The following is a 25,978-nucleotide window of genomic DNA, read 5'->3' as shown; positions in this document are numbered from 1 at the left end:
TTGTTAAACACTTAGATGACAAAATTTAATGTAGATAGAACCCAAACTATTTGGTGCTTTGTCTCGAATTGCATCTGGAAATAAATTGGAAGTCATTTCATATTTGGAATTTAAGTGCAGGACTCTCCTTTCAAAAAGCATCCCTAAGCAAGCAGTGCATAAAACCTGAATACTAAATACTTCATAATACTTGAACTTTCTGCATTAGATGAAGTCTCAGGGTTAACACATGAATTCCACTCATTGTACTTTGTGTTACAATAATCCGGTCCAGAAGTGAAAAAGGCCTGGATAAATTACCAAGTACACAAGAGCAGAAGCACTGTTTTGCCGCTGCTGCTACTTGACTATCTTAGATCTGCCTGTACATCTAGAAGCAGCAGTTGTAAAGACTTCAAGAATATTTTCTTTTAATCACGTGTTCCCTCTTTCATTTTGTCATTGCTTGCCTTAAAAAATTTCACTAATGCTTTTGGTTCCTGAAAACCTTTATTTTTCAGCATTGCATTATTTTCCTGAATATCAGTGGTTGGTGGATTTCACAGTTTCAGCTACAGTGGTGTACTTGGTAACTGAAGCCTACTACAGTTTGATGAAGCCCTCACAGGAAATGAATATTAGCATAGTTTGGTGTCTGCTTGTTTTGGCTTTTGCCATGTATCCTTTGCGGTGTTCCTAAATCATTTTATTTATTATTTTTCAAATGATAACTTGTATCCCCCTGTAATTTGCAGATGGTAATAGTGGATTGTTTATTGCAGAATTAACATTTGGAAAAGGATCCTGGATGCCAGTGACATTATCTATGCATTCTACGTTCAATAGTTTTAGTCTTAATACTAGATTGTGTTCATGAGTGCGTGAATTTTACCTCATTTTTTTCGATAAAAGGGAAATGTTAATGCTGATGTGTAAGCCTGCAATATCAGCCTTGTCACAATGGTGTAGTATTTCTGAACTAACTTTGTTTTGCTGAACTATACAATCAAGGAGAAAAGGTACAAAAAAGATTAAAAGGTGGCAGCAAAAATCTTAGTGTTAATATGAGCAGTATAGTACAGTACAGAACAATATGTCCAGCTGCCATATAAACAAATCTATTAATTGTTGCTGGGGGCAGGTTTGAAGGAGAATGTAATGTTGAGAATAGGAATCAGTCATTTGAGTTGTCATAGGGAGTCATTTGAGAGGTAACAGATTAGGAAGTGAGAAGGGGTGTAGACAGATGAGAGCAGTGGGGGTGGTATTGTACAGAATTTCAGAGATGAAGAATTGAACATAATGTAGAAGTATAGTGAAAACTATGCAGAGGCATATAACGTCAGAACAGCTAGAGAGGTAGCTAACTGTTTGGTTATGCTGGACCAGGTGAATGTAAGAGACAGGAATGCATGAGGTAGGTAGTTGCAATGAGAAATGACCAGGTTTTTACTTCTAGGGAATGGAGAGGAAACAGTTGACTTTAGAGATGGGAGGTGATGAAGCGACTGGCTTGTGAGAGAGCCTGATTATGAAGGGAGCAGAGGCAGAGGTGAGTTAGGAGGCAGACTGAATGACTTCCTTGTTGTTCCAACATCTACTAGCCAGATATTGAAAGCTGCTATGGTAGGATTAATACCAGATGGATACTCCATGAGAGTTCCTGTTGTGACCCATCCTGCTAGTAGGTGTCAAGTAAAACTTTGGAGCCCTGTTAATGAGCTGGCACAACCTTTGCATCTGTATATGTTCTGCTTATCTATATCTGTTAATAGAATGTATGCCTTGATTGTACTGATAAGGTACCCAGTATAGCCTGAAAAACAGATGAGATCCAGAAAACATTTGCAGTCAGTTACTAGTTGAATTGTCATCCTTGGAGGAGCTTGCTTTGTTAGCATGGTACTTGAAAAGCAGGGATTCAATTAATGTAAAGATGATGTAATCTCATTTTGTTGTACCATAAAATATCAATATTTGACTTATCCAATTTAGGTCTAATGCATATTTATGCAGGTTTTAAAATAGGCAAAATTACCTTGCTTGTTTCTTGGCAACATGTGCTCTAGAAATATGAAACCATTTCCCTGGTTTTTAGGGAAGGAAGAAGAGGGGAAACTAGTTGTATATACCTTACCTCAACTGGGAGAGCAGAGCAGAAGTGAGGAAGAATAATGTACATTTGGGCAGGTGGTTAAATCACATTATGAAAGAATGGAAAGTGGCAGCAGTCCACTTTAAAGACTTTTCTCTAGTGGCTTTCGCACTGTTCAAGGCATGGTACTGTCTTACTAGAAAGTAATTGGAAAGCAGTGTCTAGTCGTCATGCAACTTAAATGATGCTGTAGCTAGGATATTAAGTCTTTACTTTGATTTTTTTATAAATGATTTGGATGTAAATCTTAATATAACTGTTGTTTATATTAATGATTCAGTTTAAAGCAGGGGTAGGCAACCTATGGCACGCGTGCCGAAGGCGGCACGCGAGCTGATTTTCAGTGGCGTTCACACTGCCCAGGTCCTGGCCACCGGTCCAGGGGCCTCTGCGTTTTAATTTAATTTTAAATTAAGCTTCTTAAACATTTTAAAAACCTTATTTATTTTGCATAGAACAATAGTTTAGTTACATATTATAGACTTATAGAAAGTGACCTTCTAAAAACGTTAAAATGTATTACTGGCACGCAAAACCTTAAATTAGAGTGAATAAATGAAGCCTCGGCACACCACTTCTGAAAGGTTGCCAACCCCTGTTTAAAGTATACAGAAGATACCTATCCCAGGCTGTAGGTGCCCTGAGAGTATTAAAAACAAAACAAAAAAAACCAAAGCAATCCATGATAGAAGAAAATGGAGAAAAAATAACATCACTACACATGTAACCCAACCCTTCTCCAGCGAAGGCAACAAAACTAATTATATCCCTAATTCTTCAAGGACCTCTTTGCTCCAAAGATCTCATCCTTCTCAGTACATAAACCAAAAACACAGATTTTTACAGCACTCCCCTAAGGCTTGTTATATTTGAGCTATTGTAAGTTGAAGGAGAGAGTGGATTTCAAAACTTGAGGAGCTTTCACATAGAATGTCCTGTCACAAGCTCCCCTTCTTTCAAAGGGAGCACCAGCTCATACTTTTCTGCTGACCATAATTGTGGAAGTATTGTGTGGCCTGCCTGTCCCTGCCTGCTTTCCCCATTTTGGGCCTTATTGTTCAAAATCAACACCTTAAACTGTATCTGGACACCAATGTAGTTAGTGTTTAAAAAAAAAAAAAGTTTCAGGTGCTTGGGCAAAGATACACCCCTTAACATGTAGGTGGTTGCATTCTGGACTAGCTTCATTTTTCCAGATAGTTTTAAGGAGTAGCAGCAAAGAATCCTGTGGCACCTTATAGACTAACAGACGTTTTGCAGCATGAGCTTTCGTGGGTGAATACCCACTTCTTCGGATGCAAGTGGTGGAAATTTCCTGGGGCAGGTATATATAAGCAAGCAAGAAGCAAGCTAGAGATAACGAGGTTAGATCAATCAGGGTGGATGAGGCCCTGTTCTAGCAGTTGAGGTGTGAAAACCAAGGGAGGAGAAACTGGTTCTGTAATTGGCAAGCCATTCACAGTCTTTGTTTAGTCCTGAGCTGATGGTGTCAAATTTGCAGATGAACTGGAGCTCAGCAGTTTCTCTTTGAAGTCTGGTCCTAAAGTTTTTTTGCTGCAGGATGGCCACCTTAAGATCTGCTATTGTGTGGCCAGGGAGGTTGAAGTGTTCTCCTACAGGTTTTTGTATATTGCCATTCCTAATGTCTGATTTGTGTCCATTTATCCTTTTCCTTAGAGACTGTCCCGTTTGGCCGATGTACATAGCAGAGGGGCATTGCTGGCATATGATGGCATATATTACATTGGTGGAAGTGCAGGTGAATGAACCGGTGATGTTGTGGCTGATCTGGTTTGGTCCTGTGATGGTGTTGCTGGTGTAGATATGTGGGCAGAGTTGGCATCGAGGTTTGTTGCATGGATTGGTTCCTGAGCTAGAGTTACTATGGTGCGGTGTGCAGTTGCTGGTGAGAATATGCTTCAGGTTGGCAGGTTGTCTGTGGGCGAGAACTGGTCTGCCACCCAAGGCCTGTGAAAGTGTGGGATCATTGTCCAGGATGGGTTGTAGATCCCTGATGATGCGTTGTAGGGGTTTTAGCTGGGGACTGTATGTGATGGCCAGTGGAGTCCTGTTGGTTTCTTTCTTGGGTTTGTCTTCCAGTAGGAGGCTTCTGGGTACACGTCTGGCTCTGTTGATCTGTTTCCTTATTTCCTCGTGTGGGTACTGTAGTCTTGAGAATGCTTGGTGGAGATTTTCTAGGTGTTGGTCTCTGTCTGCGGGGTTAGAGCAGATACGGTTGTACCTCAGTGCTTGGCTGTAGACAATGGATCTTGTGGTGTGTCCGGGATGGAAGCTGGAGGCATGAAGGTAGGCATAGCGGTCGGTAGGTTTTCGGTATAGGGTGGTGTTGATGTGACCATCACTTATTTGCACCGTGGTGTCTAGGAAGTGGACCTCCCGTGTAGATTGGTCCAGGCTGAGGTTGATGGAGGGGTGGAAGCTGTTGAAATCGTGGTGGAATTTTTCCAGAGTCTCCTTCCCATGGGTCCAGATGATGAAGATGTCATTGATGTAGCGTAGGTAGAGAAGGGGCGTGAGTGGACAGGAGCTGAGGAAGCGTTGTTCCAGGTCGGCCATAAAAATATTGGCATATTTTTATGGCCGACCTGGAACAGGGCCTCATCCACCCTGATTGATCTAACCTCGTTATCTCTAGCTTGCTTCTTGCTTGCTTATATATACCTGCCCCAGGAAATTTCCACCACTTGCATCCGAAGAAGTGGGTATTCACCCACGAAAGCTCATGCTGCAAAACGTCTGTTAGTCTATAAGGTGCCACAGGATTCTTTGCTGCTTCTACAGAACTACAGAACGGCTACCCCTCTGATACTTTTAAGGAGTAGTCCATGTATGTATATTGGAGAAGTCATAGGTGACAGAGGTGTGGATTATGATGGCATTTGAGATAAGTGGTTGCAACCTTCTGTTCAGATGCAGGTGATAAAACACAGACCTGGTTGCAACTTCCATTCCATCTATGAATAAGTGTAAACCCAACAAAAACTCCAAGTTGCATTTATGGGAAACAAATGATAGACATGCATATTTTCAGTCTCAAAGGTACACACAACCATTACTCAAGTATCAGAGGGGTAGCCATGTTAGTGTGGATCTGTAAAAGCAGCAGTGTGTCCTGTGGCACCTTATAGACTAACAGACATATTGGAGCATGAGCTTTCGTGGGTGAATACCCACTTCGTCGGATGCATGGCCATTACTGTAGCTGCTGGATATTTACCGCAACATTTCTCAGTTTTATCTGGATTGCGCCTCAGACTCACCCAAGCACTGAAAGAGGTGCTCTAATTGCACTCCAGATTGGATGAGATGGAAACGAAGAGCTGGCATCATCAGCATATTGAGTGCCTTAGCCCAGATTTCTTCGGTAGGCTTCCTAAAAGACCTCAAACACAAAAAGAAGTGTGGTATAGAAGAAACTTTCCAGGACCTGTACACTAAAGCTCATGAGGCAGAAGAGCTATTACTCTCTGGGTTCTCTTTAAGAGGAAAAAGTGAAGCCAGTAACAGGCAGCACCTTCCAGTCCCATGAAGATCTGCAAGTGATTTGATAACTTCAGGGTTAGTGGAACTGAAGGTGACAATAAATCTAATATCAGCGCTAACACCTGGTCTTTATCCACTTCCCAGGGGAGATCTTTGGTCTGTCTGATCATACTCTGTGCCATAACCAAATCAAGATTGACACAGGTCAAAGTTCAAGGAATCAAGATACTGTGAGTTGACGCATCTTTTACAAACTTAAGCAAAAAGATTATATGTAACTGGGAAGATAGTGTTAAGTTTTTTTTTAAAAGTATAAACTACACACAAGCTTCCCAAAAAGGGAATGAGCATAAAGGACTCGGTACTTCCCCACTGGGTTCCAGAGAATGCTGGCCATTTGCCCCTTCCCCTCCATGGATGCAGATAGGTTGGTCCAAATCCATTTGGTGTTAACAGAAAAGTATCGTGAAATTCCCTTGCGTTGGGAGAGATTGTCATTAGCAATAGAATTGAGACAGCTATTAGTCTGTGAGGGTGGACCACCAAAATGGATCACTTGCCCTGACAAGAGCAGTGAACCCCAACCTTATTTGTTCTATGGAATAGCTATAATATCTAGCCCTTCAATGTCTAATCTTTATATTAAAAAAAAAAATAGATCCCCATTTGAGCCTAAAGGTGAGCCACCTAAAACAATCCCGTGGTCACATCGATGGATATAAAATTCTCAGCCAACTTGGAAGACCCACCTATATCATTAGTCACTGAGCATATAGAGGCTTCCTTGCTGAAGCAGTGAAGAACATCATCCTCTCAGGGAATTTGCACTGCTAGGATAATTGGATTACACAATTAGCCCAACATAAACTTACCTCAGCTCTCATACTAAATAGTATGTCTATCAACTCTAGCTCTAGAGTAGGAGAATCCCTAGATTTTTAGGTGGGATGTGAAAAGCAGAGCTGCACAACCTCCTCAACTACCCACCTTCAGATCATGCTGCACTGACTAGCCAGCAGAAGCTAGCTGTGTCAGAATTGGCCAGCGTTTGTCATCTAGCCGAGTTTGTTATACATGAAAGGCTCTGTGTTCTTATTCTTAAAATACCATGTTTTTTCAGTGCTTCGCCACTGACTTAGACTGCATTCAATAATATGAAACAAAGAATGCTGTCTTTCATTATATACCCCAAGTAATAAAAAACAAAACAAATGTCACTAAATCTAGATTGAAATGTCTAATCTTCTAGGAGATTTAAATCTTCTCCTACTTTGTTTTCCTTTACTCACAAACAAAGGGACCAAGGATTTAAAGGCCTTGTAATTAAATTCCATTTCTACAAACTTCCATAGCTCTCATCATCTGACAGCATTGCCACCCTCTTGGCTTGTCTATGGTAGTCACTGAAGGAATGCTGCTGGACACCAGCATATAAGAACGGCCATTCTGGGTCAGACCAATGGTCCATCTAAACCACTTTCCTATCTCTGACAGCAGCTAGTGCCAATTGCTTCAGAGGGAATGAACAGAAAAGAGCAATTTTAAGTGATCCATCCCTCACTGTCCAATCCCAGCTTCTGCTAGTTAGAGGTTTAGGGACACCTAAACACCTCCGAGGCAGAGTACAAAGGCTACTGGAAATGATCACCATCCGATGCTGGACCCTGAACAGAGTCCACCAAATAATACCTCACCCCTAGATTGACCCAGAAACCCACCCTGTTGAAAGCCTCCTTGAAGCTATGAGTCTAATTCCTGATGAAATCCACATTTTAAAAAAAAATTTCCCTGGCCAGGGTAAAGTTGTCCTCATAATTCTTTTACTATCCTCCCCATGACATTGTCATGCTGAATCCCACCTGACCCTACATCAGAATTTAGGGAAATACGACACGTACTAATGCTCTTGCTTTTTCCCCGATCACAGATATCCAGACCCAGTGAAAAGCACCCCCATCACACTGGAAGACATTCTTGCCAGCAATAACTCGGTGCCATGCTGCTCAACTGTTTAAAAAGAAAAAGAGAGGGAAAAAAAAGTAACCTAACCAGGCAAAAAAGCCAAATTCTAGTCCCTCTCTGACCATGTGAGATGTTCTAAAATATTGTGACAAGCTTTCAAAAGAGAATATTTGGTGGAAATAATTATACCACAGTTGCATGAAACTCCAAGACACAAATGAAGTTTTAAAATATTTAATATGATTGTCGTCTTATATCAGATTCCGAAGGTGATAATATTCTGCTTATAAGCCACATTGTTATATACAAGCAAGCTGTGCTTTAGGAAGATTGTAAATTGTAAAACAAAACTGCTGACTCTAGGGGGTTCAGTTTGTAGTTGGTATGGCATTAAAATTTTTTTAGTTTAGCTATACTTTTCCCCTTTATCTAGTTTTTTTATACCATACATCTACATGTGATCATCTTAACATACTGTAATACACACTTTAAGGGACTGTTTTGATACATAAGAAAATTATGTGCAATGAATATTTTTGAATGCAATAAGTCGTCTCTACACGTTCTAATATAATGTTGAAATGTAGAAAACAGCATATGACTGGAGTCCATTAAATGGAGCTCCTGTGTGCACTGTTACAATTATACATCTGCAGTCAACCATTACAGTTGAAGAGTAGACTATATACAGTACTCTACCTCTTCTCTTCCTTTTTAAAAGATCTTAGCATGTGCATGGCTCTGCTTATCTGCAGAGTTTGCTTTCAGAAAGAGAATCTGGAAAAATATTTTTATTTGGACTAGTGGATGGAAAAAATGTAAAATTGTTGATTGCTTTCTGTAATAATTTTATAGATGGTCCCAAATTATCATTTGCTCACTTCTTTTTAGTGGTTGTGTATTGGCTATAAAGAAAAATTTTTAATGTTGTAGTCTAAGAAGAAGAAAAAAGTGATTAAGTTCTAAGTTAAGGTAAAACTTTTAAAACAAAAGCAAATCCTGTATGGGATCGGGGGAAACAGTTTAAATACTGGAAATAATAGAAACATTAAGGTTACTTGGGGTGGTATTTTACCTTTGACCTACCATTGAACATGTATTCCAATATGTATGGCATGCCTATGTGTGCAAAGTATTTTCAAGTGTCCATCTTAAGCCAGTATGTCTGGCAGTTCATCCACCCATCTTGATATATAGAAGCATGTTAAATCCCATTTATTCTGGAAGTTTGCATCTACACCTTAAGAAATCTGCAGCAGCTTGCAGACATAGAAATATGGCTACTATAGTTTATGTAGCATGTTAAATATCCAGTGCACAAGGGTATTACAAGGATTAATTTCTGTAGCTACAGGAAACCTGACCTCTGGAGATAGTAAAGTAACTGGTTTATATGATGTAAGGCAGCGGTTCACAAACTGTGGGATGAGCCTCCCAAGGGAGGTGTGAGCTGTGTGCTTTGTCTTTTTTAAAAGAGCTCTGGTTCTCAGCCCTGGGTGGCTAGGGCTTGTGCAGAAGGGCCGTAAACACCTGGAAGGCGGGGATAAAGGGAACAGCCATAGCCCTTCCTCCCTCAACCTCCCCAATCACTCACCAGGAGGCAGCCCTCACTTAGGCTCTCTTCCCCCTCCGCCCCACCCGCATTCCCCCACTGGGAGGCTCCCCCTTCCCCAGTCCCTCACCTGGAGGTGGTGGGACTCTGGCTGTCAGCCCTGGAGTGGCGGCGGCAGCAGCAGCAGCACAGAAGTAAGGGTGCCAATGGGGCACTAAGTGACTAATATCACTTCTGTGATGCTGCTGGTGCGGTGCTGCCTTCGGAGCTGGGTAGCAGCATATGTACTTGTAGGGATGTAAATGACTACAGACACAAAGAAGTGGGGCCCATTCACATAAGTTTGAGAACCACTGATAAGGGAAATATGTTGAGAAATAAAAACAACGAGGAGCCTATGCCACCTCATAAGCTTTTGTGGGCTAAAACCCACTTCATCAGATGCACGGAGTGGGTTTTAGCCCATGAAAGTTTATGCCCAAATACATTTGTTAGTCTCTAAGGATATGTCTACACTATCCGACAGATCTGCAGAAAGTGATGGATCTCTAGTGTAGACGCAGTAAATCGATCCCCAGTTGCTCTGCTGTCAACTCCTGTACTCCACCGTGGCGAGAGGTGGAAGCAGAGTCAATGGGGAAGCGGCGGCAGTCGACCCCGCGCCGTGAGGACGTGAGGTAAGATGACCTAAGATACATCGACTTCAGCTACACTATTCTCGTAGCTGAAGTTGCATATCTTAGGTCGATCCCCCCAGTGTAGACCAGGCCTAAGGTGCCACAGGGATTCCTCATTGTTTTTGCTGATACAGACTAACACGACTACCACTCTGAAATATGTTGAGACGGTGGATTGAGTTTTGCGTAGGTGTTTGGTGTGCAAATGAATTCTAAGACAAGAAAGCAACACCAATATCTTGCCTCTAACTAGGATGAATTTGGAGAGCGGTGTATATATCTTATGATTGTACATATATCAGGTAGACATATTTTAGTGAGGGCTCACTGTCACTGCTGAAGATGTAGTGTTTAAGAGTAAGGCTGTCTCTTAAATTTGGATGGCCAGTGAATGGATAGTGTGAGATCAGAAACAGTTTTTACCTTAACTCAGTGTTTCTCAACCTATTTGCCTTTGTGGGTTGCATATGCAGCTTCCTGTGTGTCATGTGAGCTGCCATCCACACAATATATATATTACCTGGATGGCTATGAGGATGTCACATGGGCCGCAGGCGAGCTACAAATCGCAGGTTGAGAACTACTGTCTTAACTCTTCTTTCTTGTGTTTTCCAAAGAGTGTGTGTGTTTAATGTATCCCTTATCTCAGGGGCAGCTAGTTGGGGCTCAGTGAGGTTGGGATCTGGGTGGCTCAGCGGGGTGGTCCAGGTGCAGGGGGAATGGGTGGGTTCTGGGTGCAGGGGGGTGTGAGGCTCTGAGAATGAGTGGGTCTGGATGCACGAGGGTTGGGCGGATGGGGGAGCAGCTCCCTGTACAGAGATCCCTCTCTCTGCAGCTGAGGAGTTATGGGGAGAGTTTGCAGAGCTTCCTGCAGCTGGGGGAGAAATCTGGAGGTGGGTCTGACCCAGCCCCGGATGTCGTGCAGGGGAAGAGGAAGTCCCGTCCTCCCCAGCCCAGCCGGGACTAGCCGCTGAGCCCAGCACAGAGTAGGAGCCACCAGTCCCGTCCCCTGCCCTACAGTGATATACCTCTCTGCTGGCTGCCAGGGGCACCCAAAACATACTGCCGGGGAAGGTTCCATGACTGCTTTTGTGTCTTCCCTTTGCTTTCCTATCAGAAAGTCATTTTTTCTGCAAGGAAGCAAAGAAGTCTTCAGGGACATAAATTCTGTGTATGTGCAGTGACGCAGAATTCCCCCAGGGGTAAAGCTTTGTAATACAAGCGTGCAGCCTTACATAAATTAGTGTGTGAGAGAGAGACCTTAGAGCTCTCTGAAGTTCACCATGAATGGATAGAATAACTTCAAGTTAACCACTTGTTCATACCCAAAATTGTCAGCTATTGGACCTTCCTGCTGCTATATTAAATCAAATTGGAGTATATTGTAATGTATACAACAGGTATAGGTTAACTTCAAGAGCTCACTGGTCTCCCACCTCTCCCTCCACTGGACATTGTTACATGTAAGTACCAACTACTGACCAAGTGAAAAGATTTATTCACATCGATAAATAGCTAAGATTTCTACAAAAATACTTGTATAGATAAATGTCCACTAAAATTTGACTTTAGGTTTCGTCTCTTGTAATTAGCGGATTTATATGTGGGACTTTGTTGCCAAAAATAGCAATAGTGAATCAGAGTAATAACAAATCTTGCCCCAGAAAGGATTTTTAAGACCTCATATTTTCTTGGTTCCAGGAGTTTGAAAGTTTGCACTGTAAGACAAAATGAATTAGCACTTACAGCAGGAGGTCTGCATTGACTGCTACTGTGGGTTAAGAGAAGGGAAAACCCATTAGAGGAGGAAAAAATGATTGTTTGCATCAGTACTTTTCTGTGTGTGCATTTATGAAAATCTATTAATAAGATCCTCTTCATTAGCGTGCAATTTGCAGAATGAGGCTAGTGAAATTAATAATGTAGAAGAAAAAAACAGCTCTAATTTTGACATGAAAACCCTGACTCTGTGGCCTTTCGTCTTAGACGAACGCTCCACAAATGAAATTGAAGTTGTTAAATTCTGTAATCCAATAATAGCAAATATCTAAACTTTTACAGATAGCCATACGTCTTGTTTTGAATGAATTTTCAAGTTCTTGATTAATTCTAAATTCTGGTTTTGTTAAAATAAATAGTAATTTTTTAAAAAAATCCCACAAATGTATTTATTGGATGTAGTCTGTCTTGTGGCAAGAAGGAATAATGAGTAAACCATACTGGGCACCTAGAACTGGGTGTTGCCACTTCATTTAATAACACTATAATTTATGTACAAAGGAAACAAGCAGTTAAAACAAGCTTCCTTAGACCCCCTAAAATCCTTTACCCTACCTTAAGTATACTGTAGCACAAAGAAAATTTAAATCCGATTTAATTGAAGCAAGAGGGTTCCCCATGCATTGGGAGTATTCACTAAGTGGGGTGGGGCTGTAAGTTCCCACATCAGCACCACCACTGCTTTCTGCATCTGGAGGGTGCATGGCCAGATTGCAGCAGTGATCCCTGCTTGCCAGCAGGGCCCATGAAGGCCTCTGGCAGCCAGAATATAGTATAGTTCCACTCCAGTTTACCTGAGGGGCCAGTGCCAGCACAGAATGGCCCCATGACCAGGGAGCACACGGTCAATTGCTCACACAGCTCTGGCCCAAAGAGTTAAGTTGTCAGGTTTTATAAATATGCCCACAAAATTGATATTCTGAACTGCATAACATCAACAGAAGGCAACATGGCCAATAAGGGGTTAATTCCAGAACAGCTTTTGTTTTGATAATAGATGCTTTTACCCCTGTTTTGTTGTTGTATTTTACGATGCCAACAGAATCCTATGGAAATTAGAGGTGATGACTGATCTGAGAGCTTTCCAGTTATTTGTTATAGGAGTTGTAATTCAGTGCAACAAGCAAATAGTAGCTTTTTATATATTGATGGAATAGATATATAGTATGAAGTTCTGAACAGCAAACTATTCCATGTATACTTTTGGTTTCTCAACGGGAACTTAGTCTTGAATGAACGATACATTTCAAAACTTTAAAGTATAATGACAGACATCCCCAGTAAGTTATCACACAGTTGGCAACCGAGATTAAGAGTTTCAGTACAGGAAGATCTTTTATTGCCTCATAGCTGAACAGAACAGTGAAGCTTTTAATCTCCAGATAGTCTGAGGAAGATTCAATGACAGTCTGTACCTTGGAGGCCGCGGTTAGAAGGCCTGCTATACCACCTGGCCCGTATCACACTAGCATTTAATATTTTTGAGAGGATGCAGGATTCATTGTAAGCAGTAACACTTTTCTTTGTCAAAACTCAATATGTTTTGAGTAGTATGTTTTTGTTACTGTATTGTTTTCAAATCTTGGCATACAACTGGTTGTAGGTTAGGATAACCGGTTACTTGTAGAGTGATAAATTTCATTATTCTGAAGACTGCTGTTCGTACTGCCTTTAAAAAAGAAAAGACAAACCCAAGGCTAGACACTCGATGACAACTTAGACGTAGCAATTAATAGCCAACATACTTACAGATCCTACAAACTTAAAACTGAATCCCTAGCACTGGGAGGCACAAGAGAGGAAGAAAATTGGAGAAGTGATCTTTCAGCAATAGCATCTATTGGGACAGTGAATGTGTTTCAATTTAAAATTTAATAAGGAGGAAATTCCCTAAAAAAAAATCTGATATGGTAAGAACTGATTGGGACATCTTAAGACAAAGAAGTTTTTTACAATATGCATAAGATATGTTCGCATGTGTTTTGTTTTTCCCTGGGGAACATGCTTTTAAATGGAGTCCCACACGTGATCCTGACTGTTGCAATGGTAGTTAGCTGTGTGGTCAAAAATAGGTATTTTGCATTTTGGAAGCAGCTTGTCTTCATCTGTACAACCATAAAAACATGGCCTTTTAAGTAACTTAAGTTTCCTAATCCTTTAAGAAAAATCATTTCCCTTCCAAAAATGTCTTGTTGGGTGCAGCCTATCATGCTATGAGAACTCAGGAGCGAGACAGGTGACTTGTTACTTTTCATATGGTTTTTCTCTTCTGTTGTCTCCTTAACTTGACTGGGTGGTGTTATGGGTAAACTTCAGTTAAGACATAATTAAGAGCTGCAAAGAATCCTGTGGCACCTTATAGACTAACAGACGTTTTGCAGCATGATGCATCCGACGAAGTGGGTATTCACCCACGAAAGCTCATGCTGCAAAACGTCTGTTAGTCTATAAGGTGCCACAGGATTCTTTGCTGCTTTTACAAATCCAGACTAACACGGCTACCCCTCTGATACTTGACATAATTAAGGCCTATGAGAGGTGATTGGCATCAAATTTACTCTTTTGGCAAGAAGCTATTTCAGAATAGAAATAGGATGCAGTGACTAGTTTGCTCTTCTACTTTTCATTTTTAGAGTACATGTGCAGATATTTCAGCAAAATAAATGTATTTTTGTGTTCTGTGTAAGGTATTGATTAACCTTGGTATCATAGCAATGTAGTAAGTTAGTGTGAAGGAATTCCTGAATTGCTATTTACTTAAGCCCCTTCAGGATTACTTTAATAGAGTATTTTGCACAGATTTTACAAGTTTTTAATACCCCATGTGACCTAAACTAAGTAATTAAAAAAAATCTTATCCAAACTGCACAAAATGAAGAAAATGCAAATTACCACAAGTGACTGATACGTTGTGGGATATCACCATTTGTCATTCAGTGACGAGTATGGAAGACGGAGTCAGGTGGTCTGGGTTTGATTCATGAGTCTGCCATTTACTACTTCATCACACTATGCCTCAGTTTTCCAGTCTATAAAATGTCAATGACGCTTGCCAGTCTACATAAAACACTTTAAAATGTGTAGGTAAATACCACCATATAGGTAGGTAAATACCACCAATCCAGTAGGTGTGACTTTTTTAAATTTAAAATTTCAAGAGAATTTTTTTATTTATGTACTTCTCCTATAAGGTATTTACACGCGCACAGATGCAAGTGATCTTAAAATTTCACCAAACGTTTATTTTATCTATTGGTGAAATTTTAAGATCCCTTAGAAAACCACTTGTTAAAGGGTATATTGTTCTAGTTATATACATGTTAGTGAAATGCAGGGAAACATGCACTGAGATAAGAGTAGTGAAGTGCAACACCTCACTGAATCCTCTATATTCTGTTATGAAAAAGTGTGTCCAGAAGCGCATTTGCTATTCAAAAGTTTTTTCACTAAAATGAATTAAGTAAAATAGATTGTTCTTAAAATGCTTTTATAATCTTAAAAATATTGTACTAATATAAATGTTTATGGTGTTGTGTAATGCCATAACCTAACATTTATTTCATGTTTTTTCTATGGCCTTTTTCTGTTCTAAATGGGTAGTGTGGTCTCATTGACACAACTATTTTATTTGAATATGGATTTGATCTCCTGCACTTTAAAAATAAATTCAATTACAGCAGACTGCAGCTTGTAGTAATAAGAGCTGAAAGTATATAGTGAAAAATTGATCTTAATTTGTTATGCAGTTATGGATCTAATTATATTTAGAAATGCATTTAAAAGGAGGAGGAGTCAATGAAAGTTTAAAAAATGTTTGATAAAAGATCAGGCGACCTCTCAGATGTTCATATTTGTGGCGGGTTGGTTATATGAAAGAACTTTACCAGAGTGCATAAGATATGTAGAATCTCTACCTCTCCCTTTTGAAATTCCTTTCTAGGTATTACTGATTTGTTTTTAGTTTGCTAATAATTAACTTCTATAGTTGATAACTCTCAAACACATGATAATAAACTGCATAGTAATAAAAATGCTTACTCCTGTACAGTCCAGGTGGTCAGCGTTTTTTAAAATACCAAAAAGTTTTCTCAAGAAATATTTGTCTTATTTACCCTGATTTTTATATATAGGTCACTGCATTTTTATAGAATTTCCATTTTTATGAAATGAGTAAAGTAAATTATTGGAAATAAGTGGGGTTTGTTCTCATAAGTACCAAGAAAGTGAAGCCTGATTGAGAGGGGATATGATTTAGTTTAAAAAAAAAAAGACTCCTTTAAACTTTTTTTAACACTTGTGTAACTCAAAGGCTTAACAAACATTTGAGGAAAAGCTTTTGTGCTAAATATTCAACGTTCCTCTTTTCAGTTAAGGATCGGGAGAGCTCCCAATCCACACCTCTGAGTCCTCAAAAAAAGGCCTTCAGGAAAAGAGGGATGACTAAACTAGACATCTTGATTTCTCTGAAGTAAAAAACAAGCAAGGGATAAGTAAAACTTGAGGTTTTTTCCCTATATAAAGAAGCAGCAAAAAGTGGGCACAAATCCATTTCCTTCCCATAAATCATTGTCTTGACCCTGTTGAAGTCAATGGGAGTTTGTCGTTGACTTCAGTAGTCAGGATTTTGCTATTTAAGATTTTCATAATTAAGAAACTTTAAGACACTGAGATGTGCAACTACCACTGGGAGTTAGAATTGCATGTATTCATTTGCTGCTTTATAGATATAACCTTGGCTATTTTGAATATTAGAGTTAAATATATTATCTTGAATTACAGCATTTGATAAATATTGTGCAATTGTTTTTTGGAAAATGTGTATTGGCTTGTAAGCTTCCATTTTTCCTAGAAGTATTAACTTGTAACAAGTTTTTTAATATAGAACAATATTCTAATTTTTGTAAAATAATTGAATATTTTGGATATTTATGACCATAAGTCAAAAGAAAAAAATTCTAAATGGCATCTTTCCAAAATCCCATTTTGTCATGTAATGTCAGTTGCATAATAAATGTTCCAACATTATGAAGCATAATTCTGTCTGTATTTGGTCTAATAATATTGCATTATTTGCAATTTGCACATACAGAGCAAAATGTATGGAATAGCTTCTTAGTCATCTTAAGGTATAATTCTTTTTATTCTACAAATTACTTTTCCTTGACTTTTCTTATGTAGCAAGATACTGTTCTCATTGACCACTCACTACTTCAAAGTAGAAGATGGAGGTGAAAGATCTGTCTGTGTCACCTTTGGCTTTTTTTTCTTTGTCAAAGCCATGGCAATCCTTATTGTAACTGAAAATTATCTAGAATTTGGACTTGAATCAGGTAATTTTATGACAATATTTATGAGCTCTGTTTACTTTAATGTCATGTATCAATATTATACCTTCAGATATCTTTTTTTTTTTAGAGTATCTGTTTTAAAACAAATTCTATTTTAGAGACATTTCTGAATCTGCATTCCCAAACATTTTATTAAAAGTACATCTTGTGTAATTGCCTTGCTTTACTTTAGAGTATTTTTCTGTGTAGGTTGTTTGTTTTTTTGTTAACTCTTTGTTGACCTTTTTTATTTTTAACCCCTTTTAACCTCACACAGTTAAGTGAGGCTCCTCTGATACTGAAAAATTACTTATATTCTTAAAGAATTAATGTAAATTTTATTCATGTTCATAGAGTGCACAAATATCAAAGGGATGTTTTCAAAGACTGCTCCTGCTAATAACCAAGTTTTATTGCATTGCGGCATACTAATTAGCACATGAAAGAGCTAAATCAGACACATGAAAACTTATTTAAAAGATGTTCTGTTTCCTAGAATTTTCTTTCAAGAGATATTCCATGTTTGCACTATGATTTTTAAAAAAAATAAAATCTCTCTCTCTGCAGGGTTTTCAAATTTTTCAGAAAGTGCTGTGCAGTTTCTTGAAAAGCAAGGTTTGGAATCCCAGTAAGTTTCTGAAAAGTACACCCGTGTGCTTTACATTAATATAATTTTTCTTTTTTTTACCATACCACTTGTTTTTTGGTAGTGAGCCTTTGTCTCTTGATTATTCACTCGTGTGCTTTGCTCTTGTACTGTGTTTATTAATGTGTGAAAGCTGAATCAATGCTCTACTTTCAAATTACTTGACATGTCTTGCTTGGTCTAATGCTTTTTGTTAAGTTTTTAAAAAAAAAATCAAATGTTAGATTAAATTATTAAATACAGTTCAAAATTACAAGCATTTTTCTTCTACTACTTTTTATATAACCACTTCATCTTCATATTACATAAACCTCGACACACCTCTGAGGATAAGGATTGTCCTCACTGTATAGATAAGAGGACTGAGAGGTGAAATGCTTTGCCAAAGGTTACAGATGGAGCCTGTGGTAGAGTTGAGAGTAGAAGTCAGTTTTGGCTCCTAGTTCTGTGTTCAGGCTGTTATTTTATACTGCCTCTTGTGGAAAAACGATCCATCTGCCTCAGGACCACCAAGTTTTATGTGACTGACAGAGGCATATCCTATAATCAAAGTGATGTTGCTCACATACACTATCACAATAACTATAAATAGTCCCTTTTGCAAGTAATATTTTAAATATATCTGTTTTGTTAATTTATGCTTTAAAATATTTAGAGGATGTCAGTAATACTTACCCTTGTATGAAGTGAATTGTGATGGCTGTGGGAACATGACTGAATTTCTTTTGGTGTTAATTCTAAACTACCATATTAATTTAATATAATTTTGGGAAGGGGTATCTGAGGACTCTGGGTATTAACTAAATCAACCTTAAAAATAACCTCTACTGAACATTTTGCATTTCCTAATCTGCAATCTGTCCTCTTTGTAAATTATTCTGATCGTGCTTTGCTAACTTTTCAATTAATTTTCCAGTTAATGCCTGTCTGTCCTCATTCCCTTTTGAACTTCACTGCAGTATCTTGGAAATTTACAGGCAGTGATTGCATGGTCATGGCATCTCTTGAGAGTTGAATGAGATGGATTATGAATGCAGCTACTGAAATTCTCTTGTATGGGTCCCTAGACTCTATTGTTTGTTGCCCCCTATTAATAGTAATCTCTATTTGTATTGCATCATTTAGGTCTTTGATTCTTGCATAATCCTGAAGACGGGGGTGCAAAAAGTTCAAATACTTGATTCTAGTTTTTTGTTTAAATCCATTTTACATTTATGAAAATATTGAATGGTTCAATAATTTAAAAAGTCGTCACCTTGGAAGATAAGTGAATTAGAATTATCCACTTATGTAATGGTGATAGGTAACTAGAGTAACAATAGTTTAAGATACTGGAGAGCTACTTAGTGGGTAAAGGTTGAATGCAAGCACAGTATGTTGACATTGTTTGTTAAATATTTCTGCTAGCTGTTTTTATTCCTTGACCTTCACTAGACTTCAATATTTGAAGGATTATTTTTTGTGTTTTACAGTTAATGTCTTTTTTTATAGGTTATTTTCTACGTAGTGCCAAACGTACAAAATATTTCTTGGAAGATTGTTTCTATTTCCTGCATAGAAGTTTTTTCTGGCCTTTTTTTAAAATGTACAGTCTGCGTGGGCTTACTCAGTTTTTATTCTACGTTGCTGAATCTATTGCTAGTAATTTGTAGGCTCAGCTAGTCTTGGCATCCTAGCAAGATGGAGTTAAACTGCTTTCTTCAAAATCATGAATGAATGCCTTTTTGCTGTTTGCCCTTTTTTAATTAATTATTGGGGAGATGGGATGAAGTGTTGGGGGGGGGGGGAACCTTTAAAATTTAACCACCCCCTCTTTTTTTTTTTTTTTTTTTGTAGAGGTCCCGTGTCTAAACTAACTTTCAAACTGTTCCTGGCTGTTTTTTGTTCACTTATTGGTGCTTTTTTGACATTCCCTGGCTTACGACTGGCTCAAATGCATCTGGATGCTCTGAATTTAGCAACAGGAAAAATAACACAGTAAGAGAAAATATATATACATAGATAAGTGCTGTTCAGTCTTTTGATATCTTTTTTTATGTACAAAGAAGTAATACAATTCATTTCCAATGAGAAACTAGTGATTCACTAGGACTTCCTCCCCCATTTCCCACCTGTTTTCTCTAGTCTTCCAACAGGCCTGCTAGTTTCCTTTGCACCATCCATACCTACCACCATCCTTCGCTAGATGACTGGAGAGCTGATAAAGGAATGTTCTTTTCTCTCCTTGTATAGGAGCTTCACACTGATTGGCTCTCATTCTCCACTTTGGTCACATTTTTAGGCAGATTAGGAAATGGTGATGAAGGAGAGAGTCACACTGCCAGTTTCAGATGTGCACCGTTCCCTGACTGCTTGTAAGATTAGGGGCAGAAAACAGAAAGAGACTAGTGTGGAGAGAAGTGGTTTCAGGAGGGCAATAAAGAAAGCAAAACAAAACTAAGCAGAAAAAAATAACCCCTAATTGTCTTTCTCTCTTAATCCTCTGACTGAAACTTGGCAACTTCATTTTATATTTGTTACACATTAAATACATTGCAATTAGGAAACTATGTAGGAAGAGCAAGTTCAAACTGCAGCAGGCATAGAATAGCATCTTTTAAAATGCTAAAGAATAAAATGCAAGTGTCATTTTCAATAAGGTTGAATAGCTAAGTGGCTATTACTTATGATGCTATTTATATAATCAAAGGTATTTAATTGGGGCGTGGGAGTTGACACCAGATTAAAGCCACGTTTTCAAATCTAGCTTCTTACCTAGTTAGAGGCCCAAATTCAGACATGTTTTATTTAATACGTTTTAAATTTCCCTTCAGGGTTTTCTCAGTACCTAATCCCCACTGACAATCCTGGACTGTAATATCCTAATATTTAATTATACTTGTTCTTGGTGACATATTATATAGAATAAAAAATCTTGTTGGTGTGGCTATTTTTAATGTTTAATTTTGATAATCCTTTTAATTTTCTTTCAGCAGCACCGTGTGTGTGTGTGTGTGTGTGTGTGTTTTCTGTAGTTACCCATCCACCCCTTTTCCATGGGTTGCTTTGAGTGCTTTCAGCCTTTTTCACACTACTCCAATGGACAAAAATGGATTCTTGCCACCCCTTTACACATTCTAGTCCACTAATTTAATGGTGTGACTTAAATAAGCAGAAGAGCAGGTAAAAGCCTTTCACAAGCTGCTGAACTGCTTTGAGCTGCTCCTTGATGCTGTAGTGTTCCCTAGCAACACTGCATCGCTAGCACTGCTTTTTTATTTCTGAACCAGTGGGTTACTCAGACTGCATGATGAGATGCTTCTGAAAATACAAATACAGATGGTTTTAAGAGTCTTAATAGTGTTTTAATTGAGTGACATCTGATATTTTTAGGATAAATTTTTAGTCACCTGGTTGTCTCCCCTATTGTATTGTAGCACTTTCTTTAGATATGGGAGTATGGGCAGTCTGACTCAGCTAATATTGCAATGTTGCTCTGGCACCAGCACTTAATATTTCCATTGACTTCAGTGGGTATAGAATTTCCATTGACTTTAATGGGTGCACAATCAAGCCCTTTTGAGGTTGTACTGATATTAGCTTTGTGAGAGGAACTGAGCATGGGCTTTATCTTCACAGGCCATAGGTTCATTTAAAAAAAAAAAAAGTTCATTCTTGTTTTGCATTCCCACAACTTGGTTTTTATTTTAACCATCCAGTTTAATTTGTTGTGAATCCAATACTTTTAAAAGTAACTATTCTAGAAATGATCTACTATCTTTCAATGTTTTCTCTCTGAGCAGCTATAATTGTATGCAAGTACCAAATTTCACTTTGAGTTAGTCAAGGTTCCCAATTAAGAAAATCTATACAAAATTGGGAAATTTGACTTGCCAGAAATGATAAATATTTCCCTGATTCTGTGTGAATAACAAACTAATCTTTTCAATAGTACAAAACTATTCATATGTGTTACTTATCTCACTTTCCACTAATGGAATTGAATATTTTCCATAATTATCAGTTTGAGATACTGAGTTCTTAGATTAAACATACATTATACCAATGTAGATATTTACAACAGCTGTCACTAACCATGTTGCTGTGTAACATATGGTTCATTAGAATACACTGAAATAGGAGTTTATTCAAAGTTGCGCACCTTTCACCACAGTATCTAATCATTAATTATCATGAAATTGCGTGGCTAATTCTTTTGTTGTTAAAATCCCGTAAGCATGCTGAAGAAAAGAAAAATTATCTATTTCCACCACTTTCTCACAGTTTTATTGAGAAACTCCCACGTTATTTTTAGTCTTGGAAGGATTTGATTTTTATTGGTATACCGTATATACTCGTTCATGAGCCCGTTCATTTATAAGCCAACCCCCCAAAATGGATAGGTAAAAATAGCAAAAACTGTATGACCCTTTCATAAGCTGACCCTGTATTTCAGGGGAAACTTTGGCTCCTGGCCTGGGTAAGCCGCTGGCGGGTCGGGACGTTTGTTTACTTGGAGTGTCTGCAGGCATGGAGCCACTTCCTGCAGCTCCCATTGGCTGAGAATAGCGAATTGCGGCCACAGGAAGCTGAGGGGCTCCATGCCTGCAGATGCTCCAGGTAAACAAAACTACAGTGTATTAGATTCAATGATTCCATAGAGCAAAGGTCAGCAACTTTTCAGAAGTGGTGTGCCAAGTCTTCATTTATTTGCGGTAATTTAAGATTTGATGTGCCAGTAATACATTTTACATTTACAGGGGCCGGCGGATGGAACCCCAGACTGGCAGCAGGCTGAGTGGGGCCAGCGGCCGGGACCCTGGCTGGCAGCGGGCTGAGCCGCTCAGCCCGCTGTCAGTCTGGGGTTCCATCTGCTGGCCCCTGCCAGCCAGGAGCTGGCGGTGGGGACACCAGGCTGGCAGCAGTGTGCCACAGTAAATCACCTCGTGTGCCACCTTTGGCATGTGTGCCATAGACTGCCAACCCCTGCCATAGAGTTTAAAATCATCACATTTTGGTGTACACCCCCGCTCTTTGATGCGTCATTTTTTTACCAAAAATATTCAGCTTATGAACGAGTATATATGGTATGTCAGTAAACATTTATTTCGGCATACATACAAACTGAAGAAAAGATACTTCTGTCAATGATTGTTTGAAATTTACTGATAGGCAAAGTCAGAAAAATGCTTCCTAAGTTTGTTTTATTTAAGGATATTTACTTTATATATTTTTACATGTGATGTTTACAACTTTGTATTTTACAGTTATCAAACTTTAACTTTTTGACACTGAATGACTACTGGCATTAAATAATTATCTGACTCGCTTCATAAATTCCTGCCACTGTGAAAATTGAAATCTATAAAAATTGAAAAGAATGCTTAAAATTAAACAATGATATTATCAGTCAAAATATATTAAAACAAATTCTGCCAAGCCTCATTATTTTCAACAATTGGTAGGTACGAAAATCTGGATTACCAGTGTAATGATCGTATGTATGAAATATATTTTCCTTTTCTCTTTCCTTCCAGAACATTGCTGCATATAAACTTCTTGGCACCTTTACTTATGGTCTTATTGTGGGTAAAACCAATCACCAAGGACTACATTATGAACCCACCTCTGGGCAAAGAGAGCATACCTTTGTAAGGTTCCTTTTTAACATTTGTTCTGAAGTCTTAAGATCAGATTCTTCACCCCCATTCTGTTCCATTTATGCCAGGTAAAAGGGCTGAAGTGACGTAAAGGGACCTTAAAATCCCTGGTTCTGACCATGGAAGGAATCCTTGGCATAGGCCCTGCAGAGATTCCACCATATCCCTAGGAAGCTGCTATAGCATAGGCCAGGCTTGTTTTTCACTGCAGTATTTCTCAAGCTATAACTAGTGTTTTCCCAACTCTGTGCACACACAGGTGTCTAGCTTGAGTTAAGTGGTGCTTTAAGTTTGAACAAGCTGGCCTATTACGGGATGTGTTTTGAAGCTCAAGTGCTGCTGATACCTGAGAGCTAATAATGTAGTGGTGATGCAGCAGCTGAGTTAACATAATTCATCAGCTACTAATCCAGTCACTCTAATAGAATTGCTGTGCTGCTAATCAAATCACTCTTTCTAGCTGGGGTGTTACCTTGCAGTGTGGTCAGTAGAGTAGCTAACTTCATTTGTAGAGGAGGTTATTCTAGTATAGTCTCCGTGGTAAACATACCCTACATGTTTCCTGATTTGTGTATTGGAGAGAGGCTGCAGTGTCACTTTATTTATTGAAGCTAAGTAATTCTTTTTTTGAAAAAATTAAAATAACTATCACAGTAAAAATAAGTTTAAAGTTTTTTTTACTGTTTTTGTTTCTAGAAATAAAAGCTGTCTAATAGTTGTGACCACTTTGTATGCCAAAGAAAGTTGCATTGGCAGTGAACTCAATATAATTACAATTTGAGTTTTTGTACTTTAGTGTTTTGTTTTTTTAATTAGAAAAACTATTGCAGTGACTTGGCATTTAACCTGGTTAGAGGGCCAAAGATATAATTAGGCTTTACTTCCGTTGATATTTTACAGCTGTATAGTGAAGATTCCAAATCTTAAAGCAGTTGGAATGCATAGTTCTTATTTATTATTCTAGATTGCTTGAAATCTTCAATACTGACAGAACTTCCCAGGTTTTCCCATTGCAGTCACTTGGATATTTATATAGGCCTAATGCTATGGCATGAGTGGGAAGTGTAAGGAATTAAGTGAGAAAGGAAAATTGTATATTGCTTGAACATGAGCTATGTAAATAATTATATTAAATATTTCCTTCAAGACGTCAAGTTTTTTGTACAGATAATATAATGTAAACAGATACATAGCATTAAGTATATATAGGGGTGACATTTGGAGAATATTACTATGCTGTTATGATCCACAGAATGTCAGAAGCAACATTTGATACGGTACGACTGTGGATAATTATCCTATTGTGCGCTTTACGGTTGGCCATGATGCGCAAACACCTGCAAGCCTACCTTAATTTAGCACAGAAATGTGTGGATCAGATGAAAAAGGAGGCTGGCAGAATAAGTACGGTTGATCTGCAGAAAATGGTAAGTAGAATGGAACAAAAATGGTAAATGTATGAAGTGATTTAACATAGCTTGTTAGGCACAACACATTGCCCTGTCCTTGTACTTTTCCACAGGCTCAGAATTCACATCCAAAAATTGTAAACTGGGAGGTTTCCTGAGTGTGGTTTTTTTGTTTTGTTTTGTTTTGTTTTTTACAAGAAGGCTCCCATTGCGGGGAAACCCCCTCAAATCCAGAAAATACAGAGTTGAACTGATATTTTCCACGCACCACAGCCACACAGCTAAACTCTGCTTCCTTTGCTCCATGTCCTAAGAAGTCCCTACAGGCAATCACAGAACTGTACCTATCGCAACCTTTTTGTCCAGCATCATCTCTGGCAATCAGCTACTGTATTTCCCAGATTAATGGGACACAGACTTCTGCAAAGGTCTGTGGAGTGTATGAATGAGTGGTGATTTAGACTTATGGTGGGCACAGAGGCAATGGGTGGCTTTGTTAGGAGAAGCAAGGGTGTGGTTATATTCCCACTTTCAGAGGCAAAGGTAAGGTTGTATGGCTGTATAGTGTGCTAAATGGGCAAAGATCCTTGAACTGTGAAAGGAACTATATACAAATATATAGCATAAAATGGAAGAATTTTTTTTAATATACAGAACTGAATGATAGGGCAATTTTGTAAAAGTGTCACAAAAATGTACTAGCCTGGATGTACAAATACTTGTCCATCTTGTTACTATGATAACACTGAATAATTATTTCTTTTAGCAGTCAAATTACTATGGCCAAATGGGTGGATAGAAATTTGTAAGGCCACTATGCAACAATTTGGGAGGGATAGGCTCATTTTGCAGAGAAGTACTGAGTGCAACATGTTAGTCAGTCCCATGGGAGATGTGATCTGGAAAGTGTCATAGCACAAAAATGTGCTTGTCTATTTTAGGTTTTTCAATAATAGTACTTATCACTATGACTATTAGTGTAGTATCTGTGTCACCCGCAAAATATTAAGCAATGGCCGTAAAAGGGCTTCGAAGGGGATTTCTAGCCCATAGTTTTTAGTCTGAAGCATGGTGACTAGTGTGGGACTTCAGGATTAAGGTGGATTTATTCACAGGGCTCTTCTCACGATCATCAATACCAGAATCAGTCCAGTTGTTGCTGCTAGGAGCCTCGGAGTTCTTTAATCAGAATCTTTCTGCACCCATATTTCTCATGTTATCTGAAAAATGCAACATCTTCTAAATATCTCAAAGAACAGGAGTACTTGTGGCACCTTAGTGACTAACAAATTTATTTGAGCATAAGCTTTCATGGGCTACAGCCCACTTCATCGGATGCATAGACTGGA

General features: G+C 38.6%; 1 protein-coding gene and 1 long non-coding RNA gene across 5 annotated transcripts in view; both read left to right on the top strand.

Annotated features, from left to right (window-relative positions):
* TMEM161B (transmembrane protein 161B) overlaps positions 1-25,978 on the top strand; it is a 108,340-nt gene that overhangs the window by 33,739 nt on the left and 48,623 nt on the right. For all 4 annotated transcript variants that reach the window (XM_045021051.1, XM_045021048.1, XM_045021050.1 and 1 more), the window contains 6 exons: positions 501-657; positions 16,787-16,938; positions 17,503-17,563; positions 19,418-19,558; positions 23,098-23,211; positions 24,473-24,647. In XM_045021051.1, coding sequence (XP_044876986.1) covers positions 501-657; positions 16,787-16,938; positions 17,503-17,563; positions 19,418-19,558; positions 23,098-23,211; positions 24,473-24,647 — 800 coding nt within the window. The remainder of the gene's footprint in view (positions 1-500; positions 658-16,786; positions 16,939-17,502; positions 17,564-19,417; positions 19,559-23,097; positions 23,212-24,472; positions 24,648-25,978) is intronic.
* On the top strand, positions 919-7,603 carry LOC123372707. Its single transcript, XR_006580413.1, has 3 exons — positions 919-1,531; positions 5,783-5,868; positions 7,566-7,603. It is a non-coding gene; the product is annotated as an uncharacterized LOC123372707 (long non-coding RNA).

The sequence above is a fragment of the Mauremys mutica genome, chromosome 6, assembly GCF_020497125.1.
Source record: "Mauremys mutica isolate MM-2020 ecotype Southern chromosome 6, ASM2049712v1, whole genome shotgun sequence".
Classification (NCBI taxonomy): domain Eukaryota; kingdom Metazoa; phylum Chordata; order Testudines; family Geoemydidae; genus Mauremys; species Mauremys mutica.
This window is presented reverse-complemented; position numbering and strand designations above follow the sequence as displayed.